This window comes from Vombatus ursinus, unplaced genomic scaffold, assembly GCF_900497805.2.
Source record: "Vombatus ursinus unplaced genomic scaffold, bare-nosed wombat genome assembly UNPS02014794.1, whole genome shotgun sequence".
NCBI classification, from domain to species: Eukaryota; Metazoa; Chordata; class Mammalia; order Diprotodontia; family Vombatidae; genus Vombatus; species Vombatus ursinus.
In genome coordinates, this window is record NW_020954572.1 from 12,385,007 (window position 1) to 12,408,615 (window position 23,609).

At 37.9% G+C, this 23,609-nt stretch overlaps 1 protein-coding gene across 2 annotated transcripts in view; it reads right to left on the minus strand.

The window, feature by feature from the left end:
• Positions 1-15,845: 15,845 nt before the first annotated feature.
• HEATR5A (HEAT repeat containing 5A) overlaps positions 15,846-23,609 on the minus strand; it is a 159,325-nt gene continuing 151,561 nt past the window's right edge. Inside the window, exons 34-36 of one of the 2 annotated variants that reach the window (XM_027870004.1) lie at positions 21,746-21,897; positions 19,051-19,264; positions 15,846-17,475 (exon numbers count right to left, since the gene is read on the minus strand). In XM_027870004.1, the coding sequence (XP_027725805.1) occupies positions 17,171-17,475; positions 19,051-19,264; positions 21,746-21,897 (671 nt within the window). In that variant the 3' untranslated portion in view covers positions 15,846-17,170. Of the gene's footprint in view, positions 17,476-19,050; positions 19,265-21,745; positions 21,901-23,609 lie in introns of both variants that reach the window. The other variant, XM_027870003.1, reaches the window with a different exon arrangement.

Consider the following 23,609-nt stretch of genomic DNA (forward strand, 5'->3'; position numbering starts at 1 on the left):
CTAGTAGATTCGGGTCAGAGCAAAAACATTTACTTAAGTGGCATGAATGAATAAATAAATGAAAAAGCATTTATTAAGTACTTACTTTGTGCCAGGTACAGTGCTAGGCCCTGGGAACACAAATATAGAAGCAAAGACAGTCTTTGCTCTCAAGGAGCTTACACTTTAATAGGAGAAAGCTATACACTTATGAGACACTCCTAACTAAGGCAATTCACAACTCTGGGAACTGCAGGGTTTATTGTCCTTTCCCCACCACTCCCTTGTAGGGGTCCTCATGAAGTTGGCTTTGGAATGTGGTGTGGATGACAGATGAATCCCTCACCCGTTCTGATGGGCTAGAAACTCATGGAATATGGAGTCTTGCCTTTGATGGGTCAAGTCAGGGCAGGTTCCTTAGCTGCTGATGGAGCTCCTCAGGTTTGGCTGCTGCTGGCCTGGGCAGGCTTCTCTGACTCTGGACAGCTGCTCTCAGACTAAGCCTGGGAAGTCACTGGGCAGTTGGGTTCTTCACAGGGCACAGTATCCCTGCTGAACAGGTAGATCTGCTTACTCTTTGATGGGCAACTGCAGTGCTCACCACCTACAATATGGCCTCTGGCTCAGCTGGGCATTATGGTCCTTTTTTCTGCCTTGGATCTGAAGAAGCTTCTCTTTGACTCCCTTGGAGTCTCAGCTTTGAGATAGATTTAATCTCTCCTGTTTTATAATCCCTCTTGGTTCAGAGGTGGTTTCTCACAGTAAATATTTCTCTTTACTTATGATATTCTGCCCAGTTACACATTCCAAACTCAGGCTGGGTAGGGGAAAAGGTGGGGGATACTTGGTATTGTACAAAAGTATTAAAGGTCTCTGTGCCCAGATGCAAGTTCACTATCACCAGAACTTCTTAGGCAATTGAGCTCTTCAAGCCTCTGACCTCACTCTAAAACCTGGAACATTTTTTTTTGCATCCGGAAGGCCTTCCATGTACATTATAATGCATTAGACCCTACAATCTTAGTTGAGATTTATACGGGCTGACACTTACAACCTTAAATACATTTTTTGAAGGAGGTGGGGGGTGGGTGAGAGGGTCCTGACTTGTGATTTTATTAGTACGGTGGGCTCCCAGTAGGGAAATTACTTCCATCAAACTCTTTTCACTTGATGTAATTTATAGTTGTCTAGAGCCACAGATAACTGTTGAGTGACTTGTCCAGGAGCACTCAGATAACGTGTTTCTTTCTCTGTCTCTCCTTCCTTCCTTCCTTTCTTTCTTTCTTTCTTTTCTTTCTTTTTCAATGGCAGTTAAGTGACTTGCTCAGGGTCACAGAACGAGTAAGTGTCTGAAGCTGAATTTGAATTCCAGGCTGGTGCTCTATCCACTGTGCCACCTAGCTGCCTCCAGCTCCCACTCTCCTCTGCCCAATAACCTGTTTCCAAGGCAGAACGTGAACCTTGACTCTAAGGCTGGCCTTCTAGCCACTCCACCATGATTTCTCAAATACATTAGAGAGTTATAGAATGAATTGTTACGTGAAGTTTGAGTGGAGGTCAGTTACTAACTGGGAGGGTCAAGGAAGGTTTCATGGAGGAAATAACCTTTAAGTTAGACTTTGAAGTGTATAATAATTCAACTGGAAGAGGGCCAGAGCACAAAGATTTCTGGCATAAGGAACTGCATGATCAAAGATACAGTGATAGGAAAGTTCAAGATATCTCTTGTTCTTGAGTGACAGCATAATCCAGTTTGGCTAGAGCACAGACTACATGAAAGTGAGTTAAAGCAAAAGCACAGTGAAACATTGTAGAGGGCTTTAAATGCCAGACAAAAGAGTTTGAACGTGACTCAGAAGGCAAAAAGGGGCAGAAGAGTGTCATCATTAGATCTATGGATAAGGATCATGTTTGTAAGGCAGAGGGGAAAAAGCCAATGACAGGAGAGAGAGGAGCTATTTGACACACCAGATAACTGATGGCACAAAGTCCTAGAAGAAGCAAAAGGAAATGGGATTATTTACCAAGGGGATACTTAATAACAAAATTAATAACAAAATTCATTTAAAAACAAAAACAAACCCAGATCTAGACTATCAAGGGAAATGATGAAAAGAGTTATGGATGAAACTTGTTGTTGTTCAGTCGTGAATGACTCTTCATGATGCCAGCTGGGGTTTTCTTGGCAAAGATACTGCAGTGCTTTGCCATTTCCCTCTCCAGCTCATTTTACAGATAAGGAAACTGAGGGAAACAGGGTTAAGTGACTTGTCCAGGGTCACACAGCTAGTAAATGTCTGGGGCCACCTAGCCGCTCCAATGGATGAAAGGGGAATAGCGATTTCAGTCCTCAGACTATATTATAAAGCAGCCATCATCAAAATCATCTGGCATTGGTTAAAAAATAGAGAAGTAGATCAATGAAATAGATAAGAAAACAGGGAATCAGAAACAGTGGAACTCAGTATCCTAGTGTTTGATAAAGTGGAAAACATAAATTACCTAGGAAAGAATTCACTATTTGATAAAAACTGCTTGGAAAACTGGGAAGTCCAAGAGAAATTAGACTTACACCAACACTTTCTACAGTTATCCCTTGACATTCATAGGTTTCAAATTCTCAGTTTTGGTTATTTCTGGGTTGGCCATTGATAATTAAATGGGAATTTTTAGAGATTTGCATGGTACTGTGGAAAATTGCAGCCAACAGGAGCAATTAATGTAGAATAAAGTAACCAGAGCCAAGAAAACAGTATACACAATGACTACAGTAATGTAAATGGAAAGAACAACCACACATGAACAAATCAAAAGGGAATAAAGCAAAATTTTAAACATCAAGCATGACTTGAAAGAAGAGAAATAAGATGGCACCTCCAACCCACCCCCTCATGGAGGTGGGAGGTCCATAGGTGTTGCTTGTTACACATGATTTTGAACATTTTCTTTTTTTTTAATTTAATTTATTTTTTGTTACATTTTAAGTTCCAAACTGTCTCCCTCCCTCCTTCCCTACCCCACACTAGAGAAGACCACCATTTGACACAGAGTTGTAAATATATGTAAAATAATGCTATGCATACTTCTATTTATCAGTTCTTTCTCCGGAGGTGGCTAGTGTCTTCCTTCATAGGTCCTTTGTAGATGATTTGAGTATTTATAATATTCAAAATAACTTAGTCATTCACAGTTATTCTTCAAACAATATTGCTATTACTGTATTCAATGTTCTCTTGGTTCTGCCCATTTCATTTTTTATTATTGTGTGCAAGTCTTTCCATGTTTTTCTAAAATCAGCCAGATCATCATTGCTTACAGCACAGTAGTATTCCATCGCAATCAGACGTCACACAACTTGTTCAGCCATTCCCCAATTGCTGGGCATCCCCTCACTTTCCAATTCTTAGCCACCACAAAGAGAGTTGCTATAAATATTTTAGAACATATAAGCTCTTTTCCATTTTCCCTGATCTCCTTGAGAAACAGACCTAAGAATGGTCTTGCTTGGTCAAAGAACATACACAGTTTTATAACTCTTTGTGCATAATTCCTGAAGACTCTCCAAAATGGCTGGATCAGTTCACAGTTCCACCAGCAGTGTATTAGTGTCCCAATTCTTCCACATCCCCTCCAACGTTTGTCATTTCATTTCCCCTTCTAACATTTTAGCCAATCTGATAGGTATGAGATGGTATCTTAAAGCTGTTTTAATTTGCATTTCTCTAATCAACAATGATTTAGAGCATTTTTTCATATATATATACATATATATAGATAGTTTTGATTTCTTTATCAAAAAAACTGCCTTTGATCATTTACTAATTAGGGAATGATTCATCTTATAAATTTGACAAAGTTCTCTGTATATTTGAGATATGAAACCTCTATCTGACAAACTGGCTACAAAAAATTGTTTCCCAATTTTCTGCTTTCCTTCTAATCTTGGCTACATTGGTTTTATTTGTATAAAACCTCTTAATATAACCAAAATTATCCATTTTATATTTCACACTACTCTCTATCTCTTGATTATTTATAAATTATCCTCCTATCCATAAATCTGATAGTTATTGTGTTCCATGTTCTTCTAATTTTTTTTTTATTTCCTTTTATGTCCAGATCATGTATCCATTTTGGCCTTATCTTGGCAAATGGTGTAAGATATTGGTCTCAACCCAATTTTTGCCAAATTACTTTCCAGTTTTCTCAGCAATTTTTACCAAATAGTGTATTCTTATCCCAAAAGCTTAAATCTTTACATTTATTAGCTTTTAGATGTTTTCAACATGTTGTTTGGTTGTACTCATTTTTTCCTCTTTTCTCTTTTTTTCCTGTCTTTAAAAAATAGTATTTGTTATATGGAATCTCTCTCTGGGAGGGGGATACTAGGAAAGTGATACTAGGAAAAATTATGATGATGTAAAAACAAAAAAAAAATCAATAAAAATATTTTTAAATGGAGGAGTAAGGAAAGCTCTTTTTTTTTTCTTCTGCTTCCTTATCTCTCATTTGCTCTTTCACCCTATGCAACCTGGCTTCTTTATCACTGGACAGAAACTCCTCTCTTCAAAGTTACCAATGATCTATTATTATAATTGTGAAGTTGGATGATCTTTTCTCTGTGCTCATGCTTCTTGAAGTATCTGTTGCATTTGACATGGTTTCTCTCTGGATTTTCATGATAACCTTCTATTACTCTCTCCTCATTCTCCACCTCCTTGCCTGACTGTTCCTTCTCTTTGACCCTTGCTGATTTATCTCATACTCCTTATCTGTGGGTGTTTCTCAAGGTTCTGACCTTCATATATGTATATATACGTTCAGCCCCAGGCTTTCCTCTGATTGTCAATCCTACATCACTAGTTGCCTATTGGATATTTCAAAATGAATGACCCAGAGACATCTCAAACTCATGTCCAAAACTGAATTCATTATCTTTTCCCCATTACCCACTCATCTTCCAATCTCTCTATTTCCTTTCAGTCTCCCAGGTTCGTAACCTTGGCATTATCCTTGATTCTCCACCCTCCTTTACCCTACATATCCAGTCAGTTGACAAATATCGCCATTTCTGCCTTCATAATATCTCTCATATATTGACTCCTTTCCAGTTACATAGCTACCACCTGTGTTTAGGCCCTCACCATCTTTCAATTAGATTACTGCAACAACCTTTTAATTGGTCTCCCTGAATTAAGTCTCTCACCATTCCAGTCCATCCTACACATTGTTGCCAAAATGATTTTCCTTAAGGACATATCTGACCCCTACTCAGTCAACTGCAGTGGTTTTCTATTGCCTCTAGGATAAGGGCCAAAGGAACAAACATTTGTTAAGCACCTACTATGTGCCAGGCACTGTGCTAAGTGCTTTACAAGTATTATCTCATTTTATCCTTACAATAACCCTGGGAGGTAGGTTGTTCTTATGCCCCCCCATTTTATAGTTTAGGAAACTGAGGCAAACAGAGAGAAGTCACACAACTAGAAAGTGTCTGAGGTAAGATTTGAATTGAGGTCTTATGACTTTAGGCCCAATACTCTATCCATTGAACAACTAGCTAATTCTGGATAGCTATGTGGATATTTTATGGGGAGGTTAGGTCAAACTTTTGGATCTTAGTTTACTGGCTCAAGTAGGTCTTGAGGGTAGTTTCATTGCCTTTTTAGAGAAAAATTAGCCCTGGTCTATGTGGCAGGGATCTTGACAGGTATTACAGAACTAACCTAATCTACACTACCTAACTAGATTGTAAGTGTCTTGAACATAGCAGACACATTTTTTATGAGACTTCTCTGTATTCCCCATAATGCTCAGGGAAGATACTCAATTCAACAAATATTTGTTAAACACCTATTATATGTAAGGCAATGGTGGTACAAAGATGAAATGAATGTATACATAAGTATACAGGGGTAGAATAGAGATAGTTATGAGAGAGAAACCAAAAATGTAGCCCCACAGAGGGAAGGTAGTTATTCAGAGTAAAGATGGACAGAGTGTGGGGCAGTTAGGTGGCACAGTGGATAGAGCACCGGCCCTGAAGTCAGGAGTACCTGAGTTCAAGTCTGACCTCAGACCAAACACTTGAAATGTACTAGCTGTGTGACCCTGGGCAAGCCACTTAACCCCAATTGCCTAAAAATCAAAAAAAAAAAAAAAAGATGGACAGAGTGCCCTATTTACCATCATATACTTTACATGTGACTGTCATGTAGACTTTGAAAGTAATAATTGGGAAATACTAGTTTCTAAAAGTGTTTGGTGACTATGGGAAAAATGTATATTGCCTAGTTATGGTGTCAATGGCAGAAATGTAGATTTTGGTTCAATGTCATGAAATTGAGTTGTTTGGATCATGAGTGGGAAGAAGTCTCAGAGCATATACTGCCACCTGCTGTCTAGAAATGCTGACTGGAGAGGAAAACGGGCTTTGACTTTGCTCTTTGGAAGACATGACTAGAAATGGTAAAGTTTTACCCTTATCACTATTTGTTTTCCCGAGAGGTGGAAATCCTCGACAGCCCAGCCAAGAGAATAGACCTGATAAAGCTCTGAAGGACCCAGGCTTACAGTTTCCACTTTTGCTGAAAGTGCATGATGCTACTTCAGCAGCCCAGGAATGGGAAAACCTAAGTGGAGTATCAGAGTGACTGTTCCCATTAAAGAATTATGGTGCAGCTGAGGAAACCAAAGGGCATCAATAACAAGTTGTGAGTGGTCCTAGGTACATGTATTCCATACTCATGTACCTGCTTTGGTTTTGCAAGTCTGTTTCCACTGTTTTCTGTGGATACTGTGTGCTTTTGTGAGATAGTGGGTCTCAGCTTTGTGAGTGGAGTATTTCTGATTTCTGAGTTGATGTTCATCTCGAATGACTGGTTAATTGGGATGCCCAATAGTGTGGGCTTAGGAGCTACAAGGTACAACAGTAGGAGGAAACTCTACATCCACACACAAAAATACTTTGGGAAAATATGAGAATAATTGAGAATAAAAACAAATATGCTTCTTCAATTTTCTCTAATTAATTTCTTTCAGTAACAATACATATTTATCATAGAATCATAGACTCAGAAGTGAACTTAGAACTAATTTATTTCAATTCCTTTATTTCACAGGTGGGGAAACTGATCATTCTTATTTTATATGGGAAGAATCTGAGGCCCAAAGGTACCAAGTGATTTGTTTAAGATCACCTTGTAAATTAATGGTGAAACAAGGTCTCTTTTTCTATTTCCTGGTCAAAACTGTATAAACAAATAGGTGGGTAGTTCAGGGAGCCACAAAGGAAGCAAACAGAGAGACTGTGTAAAGATTGATGAAGTCCAATGTGTGTACAGGTTGGCTAAACAGCATTGGGCCCAAAGAAAAAGATGCAGAATGTAAGCAATAAAGAAGGGCCTTTTCCTTGGAACAGAGAGAGAAGAACTAGTGGTAGAGAGGAAAACAACATTGATCTATTTGCCTGGTTCATAGTTGTAATTATGCAGGAAAAATACCCCATATGTACATATGTGGTCAATAATAACTATGTGGTTAAGGCTGATGTGATGGTCACTTGTAATTTAAAATCTAGCCATCAACAGACTAAGTGCTGAAAAATGACTATTAATGTTTTCCAGGATTTTCAAAAGGCTTCTAACAGGACACCCTGAAGACCTCTGTTTTTTCAGTCTATGTCCTGTTCTGCCTGGATGTTAATTTCACAAAGTTGCATACATCACCAGTACCACTAGCATTCTACAGATGGGGTCTTAATTACACAGGCGATTTCTCCCACATGATTACCAGAGTGGTTCCAATTCAATACAACTGTTTTTTCTTTTCTTTTCTTTTTGAAGGAGATATGTACTCTGGGTTAATGAAATAAGAGGATGGCAACAAGAATGAGACAGTGGAAAATCACTCAGGAGAAGCAAGGGGAAACACATTGAGGATCAAGGCTATTGGAGCTCACCAGGGCTAGAATAATTATAGAAGCAATACTTCATCTTATCCCCTTCCACCTATAATGGAGTCCAAGGAGGTAGTGACTTAATTAATTCACTGGGATAGTAGTGCAGATAAAATGGAGGTGACTCAAGTGTTTTGACACTCATTATGGTAGGTGTTACTCCTTAAGGTGCAAGCAAAATACCTGCTTCCCTCTCCTACCACACCTCTTCCACCTGCAAAGGCTTGACCCAAGGGATGTTTTTCTTTTAATCTCACCTAACTAGGAAGAAGGCATGTGACTAAGGGATGGGTCAAACTATTTTAGAAAAGCTTTTTATAGTATTAATTAGCAAACTATGAGAAGCAGCAGTCATGTGATTCCCACTGCTGTCTCGCTCTTTGCTGCCCTGTGGAATCTCGGACTTGGAGATGACCTTAAGGAAGTCTTTTCTTCTGAGACACCTCATTCCAGAAGGGTTATTCTGTGACACCCTTTGGTCAGCAATTATTATTACTTGTAGCTAAGAAGTGGGAAGGAAGTGAGGGAATCCCCAAGGGTCATTGTAACCAATTTCTTTTACCACCTCCAGTGCCAAACTATTTACCAGAGCTAAGAGTGATTAGTAAGACAGATAAGTTTTGTCCCTCTCTCCCTTTTTTCCTCTCTGCTTTCTGGAGGAGATGGGAAAAGGCAGAGGGGTAGGGGAAGGTGATCTTTAATATGCACTTGAGGTTCCAGAACCCTGTTAAAACCCCTACTCTTATCAAGGAAAGATAAGGAAAGTTTAAAAGTAAAAAGTAGCAGATTTATAAGATGAAACCTCTGATTGGGCTTAATGACATGGACTGTATGTATGATTATTTTCTGAGGATAATCAGTTAAGTTTGGAGAGGCTCAGTGACTCATGTGATAACAATTTTTGGCCATCCAAAGTGAAATTACAGAAATGGTCTACAAGACACTGCAATTCACATCAAGCAGGGGGAATAAACATACTGATGAAATCATCAATCATTGAAGTATTATTAATGTAATATTATACTGTATACCATGGTTTTCACCCTAGTATCAAGTTACTGTTCCCTCTAGTTGGATTCAGTACAAGTTTCATTCCTTGGGCAGACCTCTTAATTACTTTGTAACTTGCTGCTCTGCTTGCATTTAGGTAGGCATATCCCATTGCAAGTGGGCAGACACAGATGACAAGCAGGGGAGAAAGACTGTGGTGTTAATCCTTTGAATTTAGGAGATGTGGCACTTTCCTAAGAGCCTCATCTCAAACTGAACTAATTACAATCTAAAATATCATAGAAAATTTAGGATTATGGCAAAGACAAGCCATTTCTTTGATGAAAGAGAAACGTAAGGATATGGAATGTTGAATTTTCTATCTTGAAGATTTTAAAAAAATTGTAAGTGTGAATAGCATGTTGGAAAGTAACGGGGGGAACAAGAATTTTTTAAGGCCCTACTATGTTTCAGGCATTGTGCTAAGTGTATTACAGATATTATCTCATTTAATTCTCATCACACTGTGAGGTAGGTGCTCTTATGGGTCTCATTTTAAGGAAATTGAGCCAGAGGTTAAATGACTTGCCCAGGGTCACACAACTAGTAAGCGTGTGAGGCCAAATTTGAACTTGGGTCTTCCCTTCCTGACTCCAGGTCCAGTGCTCTATCCACAGTGCCACCTCACTTCTTCATGACCCGGTGAGGTAAGTGCTATTATAACCCTCATTTTAGAGATGAGGAAACTGAGGGTGAAAAGTGAAGTTACTTGCCCAGGGTCACACAGCTAATAAAAATCTGAGGCTGCATTTGAACTCAGGTTTTTCTAACTCCAGGCCCAGTGCTCTATTCACTGAACTACCTTACTGGGTTCCAAATCTGCCTGCCTGAGACACTTATCAGCTGTGTGATTCATAGAAAGTCATGTAACTTCTCTGACACCCAGTCTCCTCAACTGTAAAATGAAGGGGTTTGATTTGATGAATTCTAAAGGGCATTTCAAGGCAGCTAGGTGGCACAGTGAATAGAGTACCCGGTCTGGAATCAGGAAGACTCGTCTTCATAAGTTCAAATCCAGCCTCAGACACTTACTAGCTGGGTGATACTGAGCAAGCCACTTAACCATATTTGCCCCAGTTTCCTCATCTATCAAAAGAGCCGGAGAAGGAAATGGCAAACCACTCCAGAATTTTTGCCAAGAAAACCCTACATGAGGTCATGACGAGTTGGACAAGACTAAAACAACAAGGAGTCTTCCAGCTCTAAATTTATGATTTTGATAAGATACTAAAACTATACAGGATAATATAAGTGGTGTTGTCCAGAGAGCGATAGTATAGATGACTTCTTTAAATTCCTTCCAGGTGATATATGATAGAAAAAGATTCTCAATGAAATAATGTAACCTAAATGTACCCTTCTCTCTATGTAATCAACCAGCAAGCATTTATTAAGGGTGGGGTTGGGGGTGGGGGGTGCTAGAACCAACTTGTCCTGGGCTCATGCATTTGCAAATGCTACAAATCAGGGCTTGATTTACTGTTTTGTTGATTACCTAGACTTAAGAAAATGTTAATAATGCAAATGAAACTTAACAGTATGTTGTTGTTGTTGTTGGGTCATGTCTGACTCTTTGTGACCCCATTTGGCTTTTTCTTGGCAAAGTTACTGGAGTGGTTTGCCATTCCTTCTGCAGCTCATTTTATAGATGAGGAAATGGGCAAACAGAATTAGGTGACTTGCCCAGGGTCACACAACTAGTAAGCTTCTAAGGCTACATTTAAGCTTAAGAAGGAAGATGAGTCTTCCTGACTCCAGGCCAGCACTCCATCCACTGTGTTACCTAGCTGCCCTTAAAAGTATAACCTGCAAAATTATTTCCCTCAGATATGATTGTTAAACATTTACCAGCATACCACTGAGAGTACATGTCAGGCACTGTACTAAGTGCTGGGGATAAAAACAAAACAAAACAAAACAAAACACAAGAAACAGTCCCTGTCCTTGAGAAGTTTAGAGGCTACCTGGGGAAGAGAACAAGGATGGGTACAACATGGATACGTGCAAATTTTGGGAGGAAGACAGCATTTGGGGACAGGAAAAAATTCACAAAGAAGGTGGCTCTTGATCAGAATCTGGAAAAAAAAAAAGGATTCTAAGAAGCCTCAGAGGTGAGGGAGGGAGTGCATTCCAATCTCACAGGACGATGAAAATCTGTGTATGAGAAACAACAAAAAGGCCAGTACAAAAAGGTACTATGTTTGGAGGTGAATAATATGTCAAGTCAGGAAAATCAAGTACAATTTTTTTATATAGCAACATTAAATGAGATAATAGTAAGAAGACAGAAGAGGAGAACAGGAATAGTAAAAAGCTCACTAAGGGTCTGCTGACCAAATGAAAAGGAAGTAACTCTGACCACTTCTCATTTTCATATTGATGCAATAAGACATTTTAACCCAGACTTAAAAGCATTTCAACAGTAAAGAGCATCTATCTATTTAAAAATAATTTTCAATTTTGGTAAATATGGGTTCTAATTCTTAATTTCCAAGAGCTATAACACTGTGTGGAGGAAAAGATTTACAAGACAATCCCAGCATAATCACAGCTCAGTGATTCTACTGAAAACCTCCCTCTCCAGTTACCAGTGATCTCTTAATCTTCTTCCTTCTTGACCTCTCTGTAACCTTTACAGTACACTGTAGAATGGTGGACCACTGTCTATCACCCTCTTCTCCTTGATACTCTCTTCTCTGTAGGACTTCTTGATACTGTTTTTCTTGGTTTTCCTCCTACCTGTGTTAACACTCCCCAGTTTCCTTTGCTGGATCTTCATGCAGGTCATGCCCAATAATGGTGGGTCTCTCCCAATCCAAGGTTCTGTCCTTAGCCCTTTCTTCTTCTTCTTCTACTATACTTCACTTGGCAATCTCATTAGCTCCCCTGGATTCAACTATCATCTCTATGCATATGATTCTCATATCTATTGGTCCAGCCCTGTCTTTCTGCTGACTTCCAGTCTCACATCTCCAACTGCCCACTGGACATCTTGAAATGGATGTCCTGTTGACATCTCAAACTCAACATGTTGAAACTGAACTCATTATGTCCCACCCCGCTCCCAGCCACACACACACACACCCCTGGCCTCTACCTGGACCATTCCCTCTTCCAAACTTCCCAATTATTGTCAAAGGTACCACACCATCCTCCCATTCCCCCAGGCTCACAAACTAGATGTCATCCTCAACTCTTCATTCCCTTCCCCATATCTAATTAATTGCCAGCCCTTGTCATTTCTACTTCCATGTTTTAAAACATCAGTATGTTGCCCCCTTTTCTCCCTCCACCCTGGTACAAGCCCTTATCACCTCAAGCCTGGACTATTGTAACAGCCTGCTGGATGGTCTCCCTGTCCATCCTCCACTCAGCTGTCAAAGTCATCATTTTAAACTACAGGTCTGAACATGTCACCTCCTCCTGCCCCCTCCGTCAATAAACTCCAGCAGTTCCTTATTACCTCCAAGGTCAATCACAAAATACTGTTTGTCTTTCAAAGCCCTTTATAACCTATCCCCTTCCTACCTTTCCAGTCCTCTTACTACATGTCAAGCGCTGTCACTATTCAAAGGGAAAACTAAGACAGTCCCTGTTCCCAAGTTCTCTGGGAACTGGAAGTAATTGGGGAGGTAACATATAAAGGAGAGCTCCTGTTTATATTTAGTTCATGGTAGATGGAAAGGGCAGATGTTACTTAGACCAGCAAGGTAGATAACAAGGCCCAAAAGATCTTGGGGAATAATGGTTGGTCCTCTATCAAAAGAGACTGGGATTAAGAACTAGAGAGAAGAGGCTCTGGGAAATCTCCAGCAGAGGTAAAGATAAGAGGTCAGCATATAGTTGTCAGTCAGTATCCTTTGCCTGCCTGGCAGTAGGGCAATGAGGGTGGCTGGAGAAGGGAAAATTGCTTCTCCATTCAGTGACAGCAGCTATTGCTGGTCTTTCTTACATTGGTAGGCTGGTGCAGAGTATGTGAAAGTTCCTGGGTTCTAACTGTGGCTTGGTGACTAGTGAAGGCGACTGGTCCCAGGTTCTCATGGGTCCCCTTGTATACATAAACACAATTAAAAATATATTTCCAATACAGAATATTCTTCTGAAATATATTCAATAGCTAGGTGATCTTTATAGTCTCATACGACATACAAGATGTGACTACAAAGAAATGATTTTCACATCCATTCAGTGTCATTACTCTTCTTGGAATGTACACATATGAAGGGTCACTTGATTCTTATATTCAAATGAGCAGTACAAGACACCCAATTAATGTTGTGTACATGTCCTTCTTGGTCTTTTGTTAGATGGTAAGCTTCCTGCAAGCAGGAACCACAGATCACAGGAGCAAGAGATGGAAAAGAATATAAGATATAGTCTAACAACCTCATTTTACAGATGAGGAAAAGTTAAGTACTGTATTTTATACAGTGCCTTGGACAAAAGCACTCAATAAATATTTTTTGAATTTTTGCCTTAACCAAAAATCACTTAGCTGAATTAGAGAAACTTCAGGAATTGATACATCAGGTACTCATTCACTTTAAGGAACTTACAGAATTTCAACAAATATTCATTAAATGATTTTATATAGGGGATCAGAGAAGGCTTCATGGAGGAGGTAGCATATAAGCTAATCTCTACAGGAAGGTAAGGCCATGAGCCTTGACTGACTTATCTTTAAAATGAAGGGATTGGACAAGGTGGTTTTTGAGGTCCCTTCCAGTTCCATGTCCTATGATTCTGGGAGGTGGAGATAAGAAGGAAATGGATTCTTAAAGCATTCTTCTTGTGATAACCACCATCTTGAGGATGTTCTGCCATTATGTTGGTCTTGGAATGCCTAGCACACGATTTTTTGAGAACATAGTCTTTTTCCAGGCTCTCAACGAGCCCTGCCATTCGAGTTCAATCATGAAACTAAAAAGGCATAACACAGTAATACATGAGACTGTTATAGGATACTAGCAAAACACTGAGATGAATTTCTATAACAACGTATACCATGCTCTTTTTTTCAGAGGTTAAGTTTTATATAGAAAAAGTACACAAAATGTAAAAGAATTAATCTATTGTTTGCTTTTGAGGGTGATGAAAAACTTGGACAAACTACTGAATTTTAAAACTCTGTTTTAAAGAACCAGCAAGGGAAGCAAACAATATATTAGGGTTCTTAATTTTGTATTGTCCTTTTATCTTCATTTTTGTCGCGTGTGTGTAACTTCTTGATTACGATAAAGTTTTGTTACTTTGAGGGGCATCAATATTTTGATTTTATTGGTAATATTTTATCAGTTATAATTTTATTAAATTATTATTTGTACAAGAGAAATCAAGGCAAAGACATCACCTAACCAAAATTAATCTTACATTTGAATCTGCTTAGTAAAGTATATTTTTATATGCAATAATGTTCTTTCAATAGAATCCAGGTCTGTCAAAGATATTACTACAAGTTTGATCATGGAGAACACTAAAAGAGCATGTTTTTTTTTTTTCCCATGGTGAAGGAAAAAGATTAAAATGATAGCACCCTGAAGCTAAAGCAAAGAGTTGAGTTAGTTTAACTGCCATTTCTTTCTTTTTAGGGACAATACAAAAAAACAAAAATAGTTCATCACATTTTCTGTCACTTATATGAATTGTGAACATGAGTACTGGAAACAAATGTTTCCATAACACCATTTGGAGATTTATGTAAAACAAAATTTTCCCAAGTTGCTAACTAGCATATTTAATTTGGAAAATATTAGTAAGCTAATTAAAGTAACACCAAATTTATTAGAAGATATAAAGAATACCTAAAGCATTTTAAGTTGTAAACATCAACTATTTTATCAGAAAAAAATGTATCTGTAGCTATTTTTACAAATACTTTTTTGTAAAGCTTAGAGACCAAGTCCATCTTATAAATACATCTCAAATCTTTAAAGGTAGCTACTAAATTAGTTACTCTTCATCTATCAATAATATATAACTGCATGTAGAGATTGTCATCACCAACACTGTTTGTACCAATATTTGTAGTCTGAACTTCCACCAGTTTTTAGCTAGCATCCTCTCTTAAAAGATTATTTAAGTATAGCTCTAACTTTTTTTTTGTGTTACGCAAAGTTCAAAGTTCATTTTTAGGGCCAAGTGTATTCAAAGTTATACCAAAGAATAAAATCAATAGATGAGTTAATGCTAATCTAGTTCACTGAAATTTTTACGCAAGTAATTTCTAGAAAAGATGTCCAAGACAAGTTTTCCAAGATTAAAGTCTTTACACTTCGTAAGTGATCCCTTATCAGTCCTGATAAGCATGACTCCTTCTATCTAAAGCTATTAAATGTTGCCCTCAAATAATTGTTTTACAATCTAAAGATGCAAGACCACGAAGTAAAAGATAATGTATGGAATTGTTTACTTCCAAACAACCCAACTTGGGATTTATCTATTTATTAGAAGGAATGAACCTGGGAACTTTTAGAGGACAAGCATATCTTACTTAACCCTCATAAGGAGTACTAAAAAAGAAAAGGTGTCTCTGAAGTTAACTATGTAGTTCTGAATTCTCACTCTGAATTCGTCTATTTGTTGTTTTTTTTTTTTTTTTGGCAATTTGGGGTTAAGTGACTTGTCCAGGGTCACACAGCTAGTAAGTGTCAAGTGTTTGGTCTGAAGCAGGATTTAAACTCAGGTCCTCCTGACTTCAGGGCCAGTGCTCTATCCACTGTGCCACCCAGCTGCCACTCTGAATTCATCTAAATCAGAACACAAAATATCGAAGTTATTTGCTCCAAACAACTTTAATTCTTGAAGCAAATGAGTCACTGACCGTTTTCTCCTGTGGGTAAAATAACTTAAAATACAACTATGATGAAGAAAATTAGCTTTATTTATGTAAATTAGAAAAATTGGTTTCAGGTTAGAATTTTGATCAAATGCTTAATTCTGTACAATTTACAATAGTAAATATATACAAAACTTATAATAATAAAAATACAGTACATCACATATTCTGAGCCCCAGTGTGTTTTCCCAATTCTGAAGGTACCTCTATCACTTCAGTTTTTAGTTATGAGCAAGGAAGTGCTGTGCTTATTTTGACACAGTGCTTGGTTTATGCAGAATAATACTGGCATAGAAGGGGAAAGGCAAGGACCACCAACAGTTAGAAAATACTTAAGAGTAGCCAATATGCTCTTAATGTTATTATATGTCTTTCTATAATAAAATACATTCCTTGTTAAAAATTTATTTATACTCCTTTTATGACGTGAAAGTCATTACTAAATCTGACAATTTTGTAAATCCACTGCCGATCCCAATAGATGGATATGAATTTACATGTATATTAAATGTATTAATATGAATATATGCAACATATTAAAATGAACCAAATAATTAGGATTAGAGTAAACAAACTCATTTAAGAAGATAATATTTGAATTGGAGAACTACTAACTCCATATAGGATTAGCAAATTTCCATCATCTGAACTGATTAATACAAAACTAAACCAAAAACATTCTGAAAAACATGTCAGTTTTTTAGACACCAAGCTTTAAGTCACACTGCTATAGAGCCATAATGAACTTGTGTACTAAAAAATATTGGATAATTTTAGACCTTATTAGAATTTAATTAAAACTATCAATATTACCTTAATCATCTGGTTTAATTAGCTTTACAATAATTTATCTTGTTTGAGGAATCCAGTAACATTTAATATATTTACTTAATGGGGCAGGATTTAAAATTAGCATTTGTGATAGACTGTAAACTGTAGCTATCTGCAGTACAGTTAAATCTATATCTATCACGATATTAAATATATTGCATGTGCTTGGACCATCAGAAGAAATCCATTTCATTTTCTTAAAAAAAAAAAGTCATAGATTCTAAATATATTTAAATTCATGCTATCTTCCTGAAATTCTTGGTAATGATTTTGACAGAGCTCTTGGCAATCTTATCAATGAACATTCATGACCCATCTTTCATTTTTAAGAGTTTACCTTGAGTTAAAAGGTCAACGTCATATAAGACAAAAAAGTCCTTCATCAATTTTCTTTAAGAATAAATCAGACTTCCAAATGTATTTGTGCCTAAAACTTTACTCTAGTCCTTGAAAGGAAATGAAAAGGCACCAACTCTCCATCCAAAGTATTTGATGCTTGCAATTCAAGTAAGATAACATCAAAGAAAATTGGTCTTCAACTGAATACTTGAATTTTTTCCAGGGTTCTTGATATGTTTAGGGGTCGTCTTGATTTTGACACTTTCTTGATTGCCTTTTATAGCTGCCTCAAGACGGGCTTTCATTGTGGGAGAAGAAGCCATAATATTTTTAAAAACTGATGAATACTGGGGACCAATCTGCATCAGATTCTGCAAAGCAAAGTCATGTAAGTTTCTCATTGTGGTGGTTGCTGAGCCCAGAGTGTTTTCATCCAGAAGAAAGGAAATAAGAATGGGGAGAATGCCAGCTACCAGTTGAGCTCCTGTAAAATTTGAACACACAACATGAACCCTATGTTCAGTGGACAGTACATATGCTAATAATGACATGATATTATATAAAATTAATTTTCTTTGGAGATAAATTTTCATTCCTAAAGGGAGAAAAACAAAATCCCTCTAACTTCTGTTCCCAAGACACAATTATTTCTATGGTAAGCAAACCTCTCTAAGTCCCTGTCCTTTTCTACAACTGTTCAGTTTTCCTAATCTCATCTCTTCCCTTGCAAACCTCTCCAAGAATGGTTGTTCCTTCTCTCATCCCTCCTACTAAGAGAGGAGGAGGCTAAGTTTGGCATCGTATTTCCTGCCCATGGCCAATTCTAGACTACACCTGTTTCTCTGTCACTATGACTCACTATCACTTGTTACTATCACTGTCACTTCCCTCTTTGGAAGCCCACAAGTCTGATGATACTACTATCTTTCTAAATTCCAAGAGCATTCTTTCACTTTCCTTAACGATTTTTTTGTACCAAGTTCACAGTTCTCCTTTCTTTGTCCTCCACTAATCTCTGCAACTTCAATAGATGCCAGGATGACCTTCCTAACATTTGACTTCACAATTACTCAACTTCAACTACTAGCCTCCAGCTACCCACTCCTCTTTTCCCATTCACTGCCAAATATCCAAAAAGAGCTATCTATCATTAGTGCTTCTAATTTCTCACCACCTGCTCACTCCATCACCCCTATGAATGTAGCTTCTCTATCCACACTCTCCTTAGAAGGGTCTCTCAAAGGTTACCAGTAATTTCCTAAATATAAAAACTAATGCCTTTTTTCTTATTCCTTATTTTCTTTGACCTCTGCAAAATCTAACTCTTATTTTCTTGATCCTTTTTTCTTCCTTGACTGTCCTGGCTTTTTACGGTTCACAGAATCATAGAAATAGGTCTGGAAGATGCCATCTAATATCTAACCCCACCATCATCATTTTATAGATGAGGAAACTGAGGTCCAGAGACTAAGTCACTGAAGTTGAGCTGGCACCCATGGTCTGGGTAGAATTTACATAAAATGCTTTGCAATCTTCAAGGTTCTATATGTTAGCTGTTATTGTTATTACTACAGTTACTATTAAAATCCAGGATTTTCCCCACCGTGCCATGCTGGTTTTCTTCCTTGCTTCATAAACGTAACTTCTGGCTCTTCCTTTCATCCTCCTGACCTCTAAAATGCTGGTTTCTCTAAAGGTTCTGCCCTTTGTTCTGTTCTGTTCTTTTCTTTTCCTACACTTCCCTCATGGATATCACATTTACTTTCACACCTCCAAATAGCTTTTCGTATGTCACCGATTCTCCAGTCTTTCCTATGAGCTCCAGGGGGCTGCTTTCTTGGTGTTCCCTTCAGCCCCCAGCACATATATGGCCTTGAACAGAACAGATACACAGTGTTTTCTAAACTGAGTATGACCTTACAAGGATGTGGCACAACATAACACAAATGACTTTCTGATTTCTGTTCTGTTTCAAAGTATGTCAATATGAAAATCTGTGATTGCTTATTCACAACAGCTGAGTGACAAAGCACAGAGGTGGGGTGGCGGGGGTACTTACGGTGCTGTTCTTCAGCAACGGCCACCAGGGCTTCCAAGACCTTGACGCCTTCGTGAATTGCCTGAAGCTCAGCAGCACCTTCAGGTTTTATTTTATCCGTCTCCTCAAGTTTTCTCACAATGGGTGATGCTAACGAATGAATGTAAGGGTAGGATACTGTTGGGTTGGGATACTGAAAAATGGAAAGTAGCAGCTGATAGCACTTGATTTGAACCTAAAAGGCCAAAACATATTGACAATTACAGTATGAAAGAAAAAAAGGAATGACAAACAACAGAAGAGAACTCTGAAAACTTTAGTAGTTAAAACAAAGTCACCACGAAAATATGATGTGCACGAACCTAGAAAATCAGTGTTATTGACCTTGAAAACTTTTCTCAATTTATTTATAGTAGTCAAAGTCCAAGCTCTAGAACATATTGGAACTTTATATAAGGTGAAATATAAATTTTTGCTTTCTCAATTAAGATGATTCTAGAAATATTTGGGAGATACAGGGTAAGTATTTAAGGGCAAGTTTATACATGTAATACTTCAGTCTTGAAGTTATGGTTTGAGATCCATCCATTTTGGAGAACAATCTGAAATTATGCCCAAAGAGTTATAAAACTGTGTATATTGACCTAGCAATACCACTATTAGGTCTGTTTCCCAAGGTCATCAGGGAAAAAGGAAAAGAACTGATATGTTCTAAAATACTTATAGCAGCTCTCTTTGTGGTGGCAAAGAACTGGAAATTGAAGGGATGTCCATTGATTAGGGAATGCAAGTTGTGGTATATGATTGTTACAGAAAACTACTGTGCTGTAAGAAATGATGAGCAAGTTTATTTTAGAAAAACATGTAAAGACTTGCATGCAATAATAAAGAATGAAATGAGCAGAACCAAGAGAATGTTGTATACAGTAACAGCAATATCGTTTGAAGAGTAAATGTGAATGACTAAGCTATTCTGACTATTATAAATATTAAAATCAGTTACAAGGGACCTAGGAAAGAAAATGCTATCTACCTCTATAGAAAGAACTAATAAGAAGTATGCATAATATGGTTTCAATATGGTTTTATATAGATACATAGACACATTATGTGAAATGGTGACCCTCTTTAGTGTAAGAAGGGGAAAAAAGGGAGGGGAGACAGCTTAGCACTTAAAATGTAACAAAAATTAAATTAAATAACAAATTTATGGTTTGAGGAAGATGTCAAGAAACTGTAATCAGACTACACAAGTTATATACTTTTATATAACATAGCTTCCTTAAGATTAAGGTCTGCACTTGACTGACTGTGTCAAAATACATGAAAGTGGTACCATAAAGCCATGTGTTCCATTGTAAAAGGAAGGCATGGGGTAAAAAAAAAAAAAGTTGGTTTTTGAGAATATATCTGAATATCTCTAAGGGTGGGATGTGTAATTTACATTTCTTCTTAAGAATTAGAACTGGTTGGGGCAGCTAGGTGGCATAGTGAATAAAGTACTGGCCCTGAGGTCTGGAGGACCTGAGTTCAAATCTAGCCTCAGATACTTGACACTTACTAGCTGTGTGACTCCAGGCAAGTAAGTCACTTATCCCCAATTGCCTCACAATAAAAAAAAAAAATTAGAACTGATTCCTAAACATTTTTGGGGGGTGGGGGTAGGGGTAGGGAGAGACAATCAGGTTAAGTGACTTGCCCAGGGTCAAACAGCTAGTAAGTGTCTGAGGTTCGATTTGAATTCAGGTCCTCCTGACTCCAGGGCCAGTGCTCTATCCATGGATCCTTTATTTTAAAAACAGAATTTATTAGTTCTATGTGAGTAGAAGGAATTCAAGCTTAGTAACTCTGTAATGATAGTGACTTCTTGGTGGGGTTTGTGAAATCAATTTCATTACTTTGTAGTCACCTCAAGTGAGGTATGATTGAAGTAACAGACTTGATTCTTCCTTAGGTTATCTGTGAAGTCTTAATGTAAAAACTCACAAATTATCATTTGAAAATATCTTGAAACAAATTTATTTCATGTTGTTTGGTGTTCACATTTAAAAGATGGGTGAACTTCAACATTAGAGAATGTTTTAACATCAAACTTTTCAAAAACTGAACCATAAGCCCTTTCCAATTATGAGTGGAAACTATTTGGTCTCACCACTCAAAAAGGAATAAATAAGAAGTCCCAGAATCACATGAACCCAGCTCCAGAGCTGGAAGCTCTAGACCCAAGAGGTCAATCCCTTCACTTTACAGATGAGGAAACTGGGGCCCGAGAAGGCTAAGAGACTTGTCCATGGTCATAAAGGTTGTATATATCAGAGGTGGTTCTGGCTCCAGTCAATAGCTTTCCTACTCTATCACATGGCTTTTTCCATAAACATAAACTATACTTTGGCCTGAAGATGACCATGGGTTCTTAAAGTGGGATGCATAATCTAGGGCAGATTTTACTAGATTGGAAAGTCTCTGAGTAGTTGTGAAATTGTCATAGGAAAGAAGGCATGAAGTCTCAGGAAGCACTCTTGAGGGAGGACACAAATGAGGGGTGGATAGTATTGGCAGGTACAGATGGGGTGCAATCTGCATTGCTGGAAGGAATATGCAATTCAGTGAAAAATCTGGTCCCTTAAAGGAGGGAGGCAGGAAGACAGCAGATTGGAAAAGAGCATCATGGGAGTTTAATACAAGTAGCTATGATTAATCTACCAAGGACACTTACTACTGGGTCTTTTAACTCAAGTGTAAGTTTAAACTTCTCTATACAGCGCTCCTGCAGGCACTGGATGGTGGTCACTTCTGGACTTGTAGACAAGATAAATACTGTTATGGCAGTAAGTAGGCTGATCTCATCGAGTTCTTGCTGTGCTCCATCTACTAAAGAGAAATGATCCATTAGAGACAGGCTCTGCACACAGAATCTAGACCGAGGGCCAGGAGGGGCCACGGAGGCCACGGTGTCCAAACCCTTCATCTTTTACAGATCAGGAAACCAAAGCCCAGAGAAGCTGAGTGATTTATCATGGAGCAGGAAGGGGTGCAGTTGGGACTTAAATCTTCTTGTTCTAAATCTCACGCTCCACCCTCCTGTCCCCTCTCTCCATCATTCTGCCTTATCTGGTGCTTCAAAATGAGCCAGTGACATCCAAGTTTCAAGATTCACCCATCACATCCCTCTACTTTACCAGTGTAAAATGTTGGTCCTGTCTGAAGTACCATCAGTAACTAATCAGTGGCTGTTAAAGGACAGGGCCCAAAACTGAGAATTCACATGCCCTCTGCCTGTGCACACCTGCCAGGCAAAGACATGAGGCCACAGAGCCACCTGTGTGTCAGGAGAACAATCAAAAACATTTGCCATGTCGCAGATTTTAAGATGTGCCTTTTAAGTTATTCTAGTTTCAATAGTTTTCTTTGTGATACAATGATCCAAACAACTCCGAAGGACTTATGATGAAGAATCCTATCTACCTCCAGAGAAAGAACTGATGGAATCTGAATGCAGATCAAAGCGTACTATTTTTTTACTTTATTTTTCTTCTCTTTTTTTGGTCCGTGTTTTTGTTCACAATATGGCTAATATAGAAATAAGTTTTTGCATGACTGCACATGTATATAATCTTGATCAAACTGTCTGGATGAGAGGGAGAGGTAGAGAGAATCTGGAACTCAAAAATTTTTGAAAATGAATGTTAAAAATTGTTATTACATGTAATTGGGAAAAAAATATAAATTTTTTTTTAAAGTACTGCTAGGTTCATATTTAATTTTCCAAATGGAGAAAAACTAAGAAACTCAAACCCTACTGGAATACACATTCTATTGTGAAATAACTATGAATTCTTGGGATACTTCAAAAATTTAAAAAAATAAAAAATAAAAATTTAAAAATAAATTTCTGCTGGATACATGGTATTAAAAGGTAAAATCTAGGCAGCCATATGGAAGCAGTAGATATAAGATTCATCTTCATGAGTTCAAATCTGGCCTCAGACACATATTAGTTGAGTGACCCTGGGCAAATCATCTGTAAAATGGGCTAGAGAAGGAAATGGCAAACCACACCAGTACCTTTGCTGAAAAAAACAAAATAGTGATCTGCACAGACTATATGCTTGTTTGTACTTCGGTTACAGTCAATCAACAAGTATGTGTAGACTAAATGTAAAATCTTTCTGTAAGATGGAAAGGTAAAGAGTTACAAGAAAACTTTCTGTTTTTAAAGCTTAGCAGGGCAGCTGAAGCGTTCTCTGGATGTGAGGCCCCTTCCCTCACTTCAGGTGCCATATTAGTAATGTACTCTCATAGCTATCTCAGAACTATTGTCTCAGAAAAGAGGCCTCACAGAGGCTTACTTCACCAAGATAGTGGAGTAGCAGGAAGAAGAATAACAAGTTCTACCCCTTACATCACCCACTAAAAACCAATACCACCCCCCTCCCGCCCCCATCCTCTAAACAGATCTAAAAAATGCACCAGACTAACTCCTGATTGGGAAATTCAAGACAAAAAAACACAACGAATCATTTTCCAGCCCAGTCTGACATAAGGAGACAAAGAAGTATGTGGATACCGGGGATGAATGT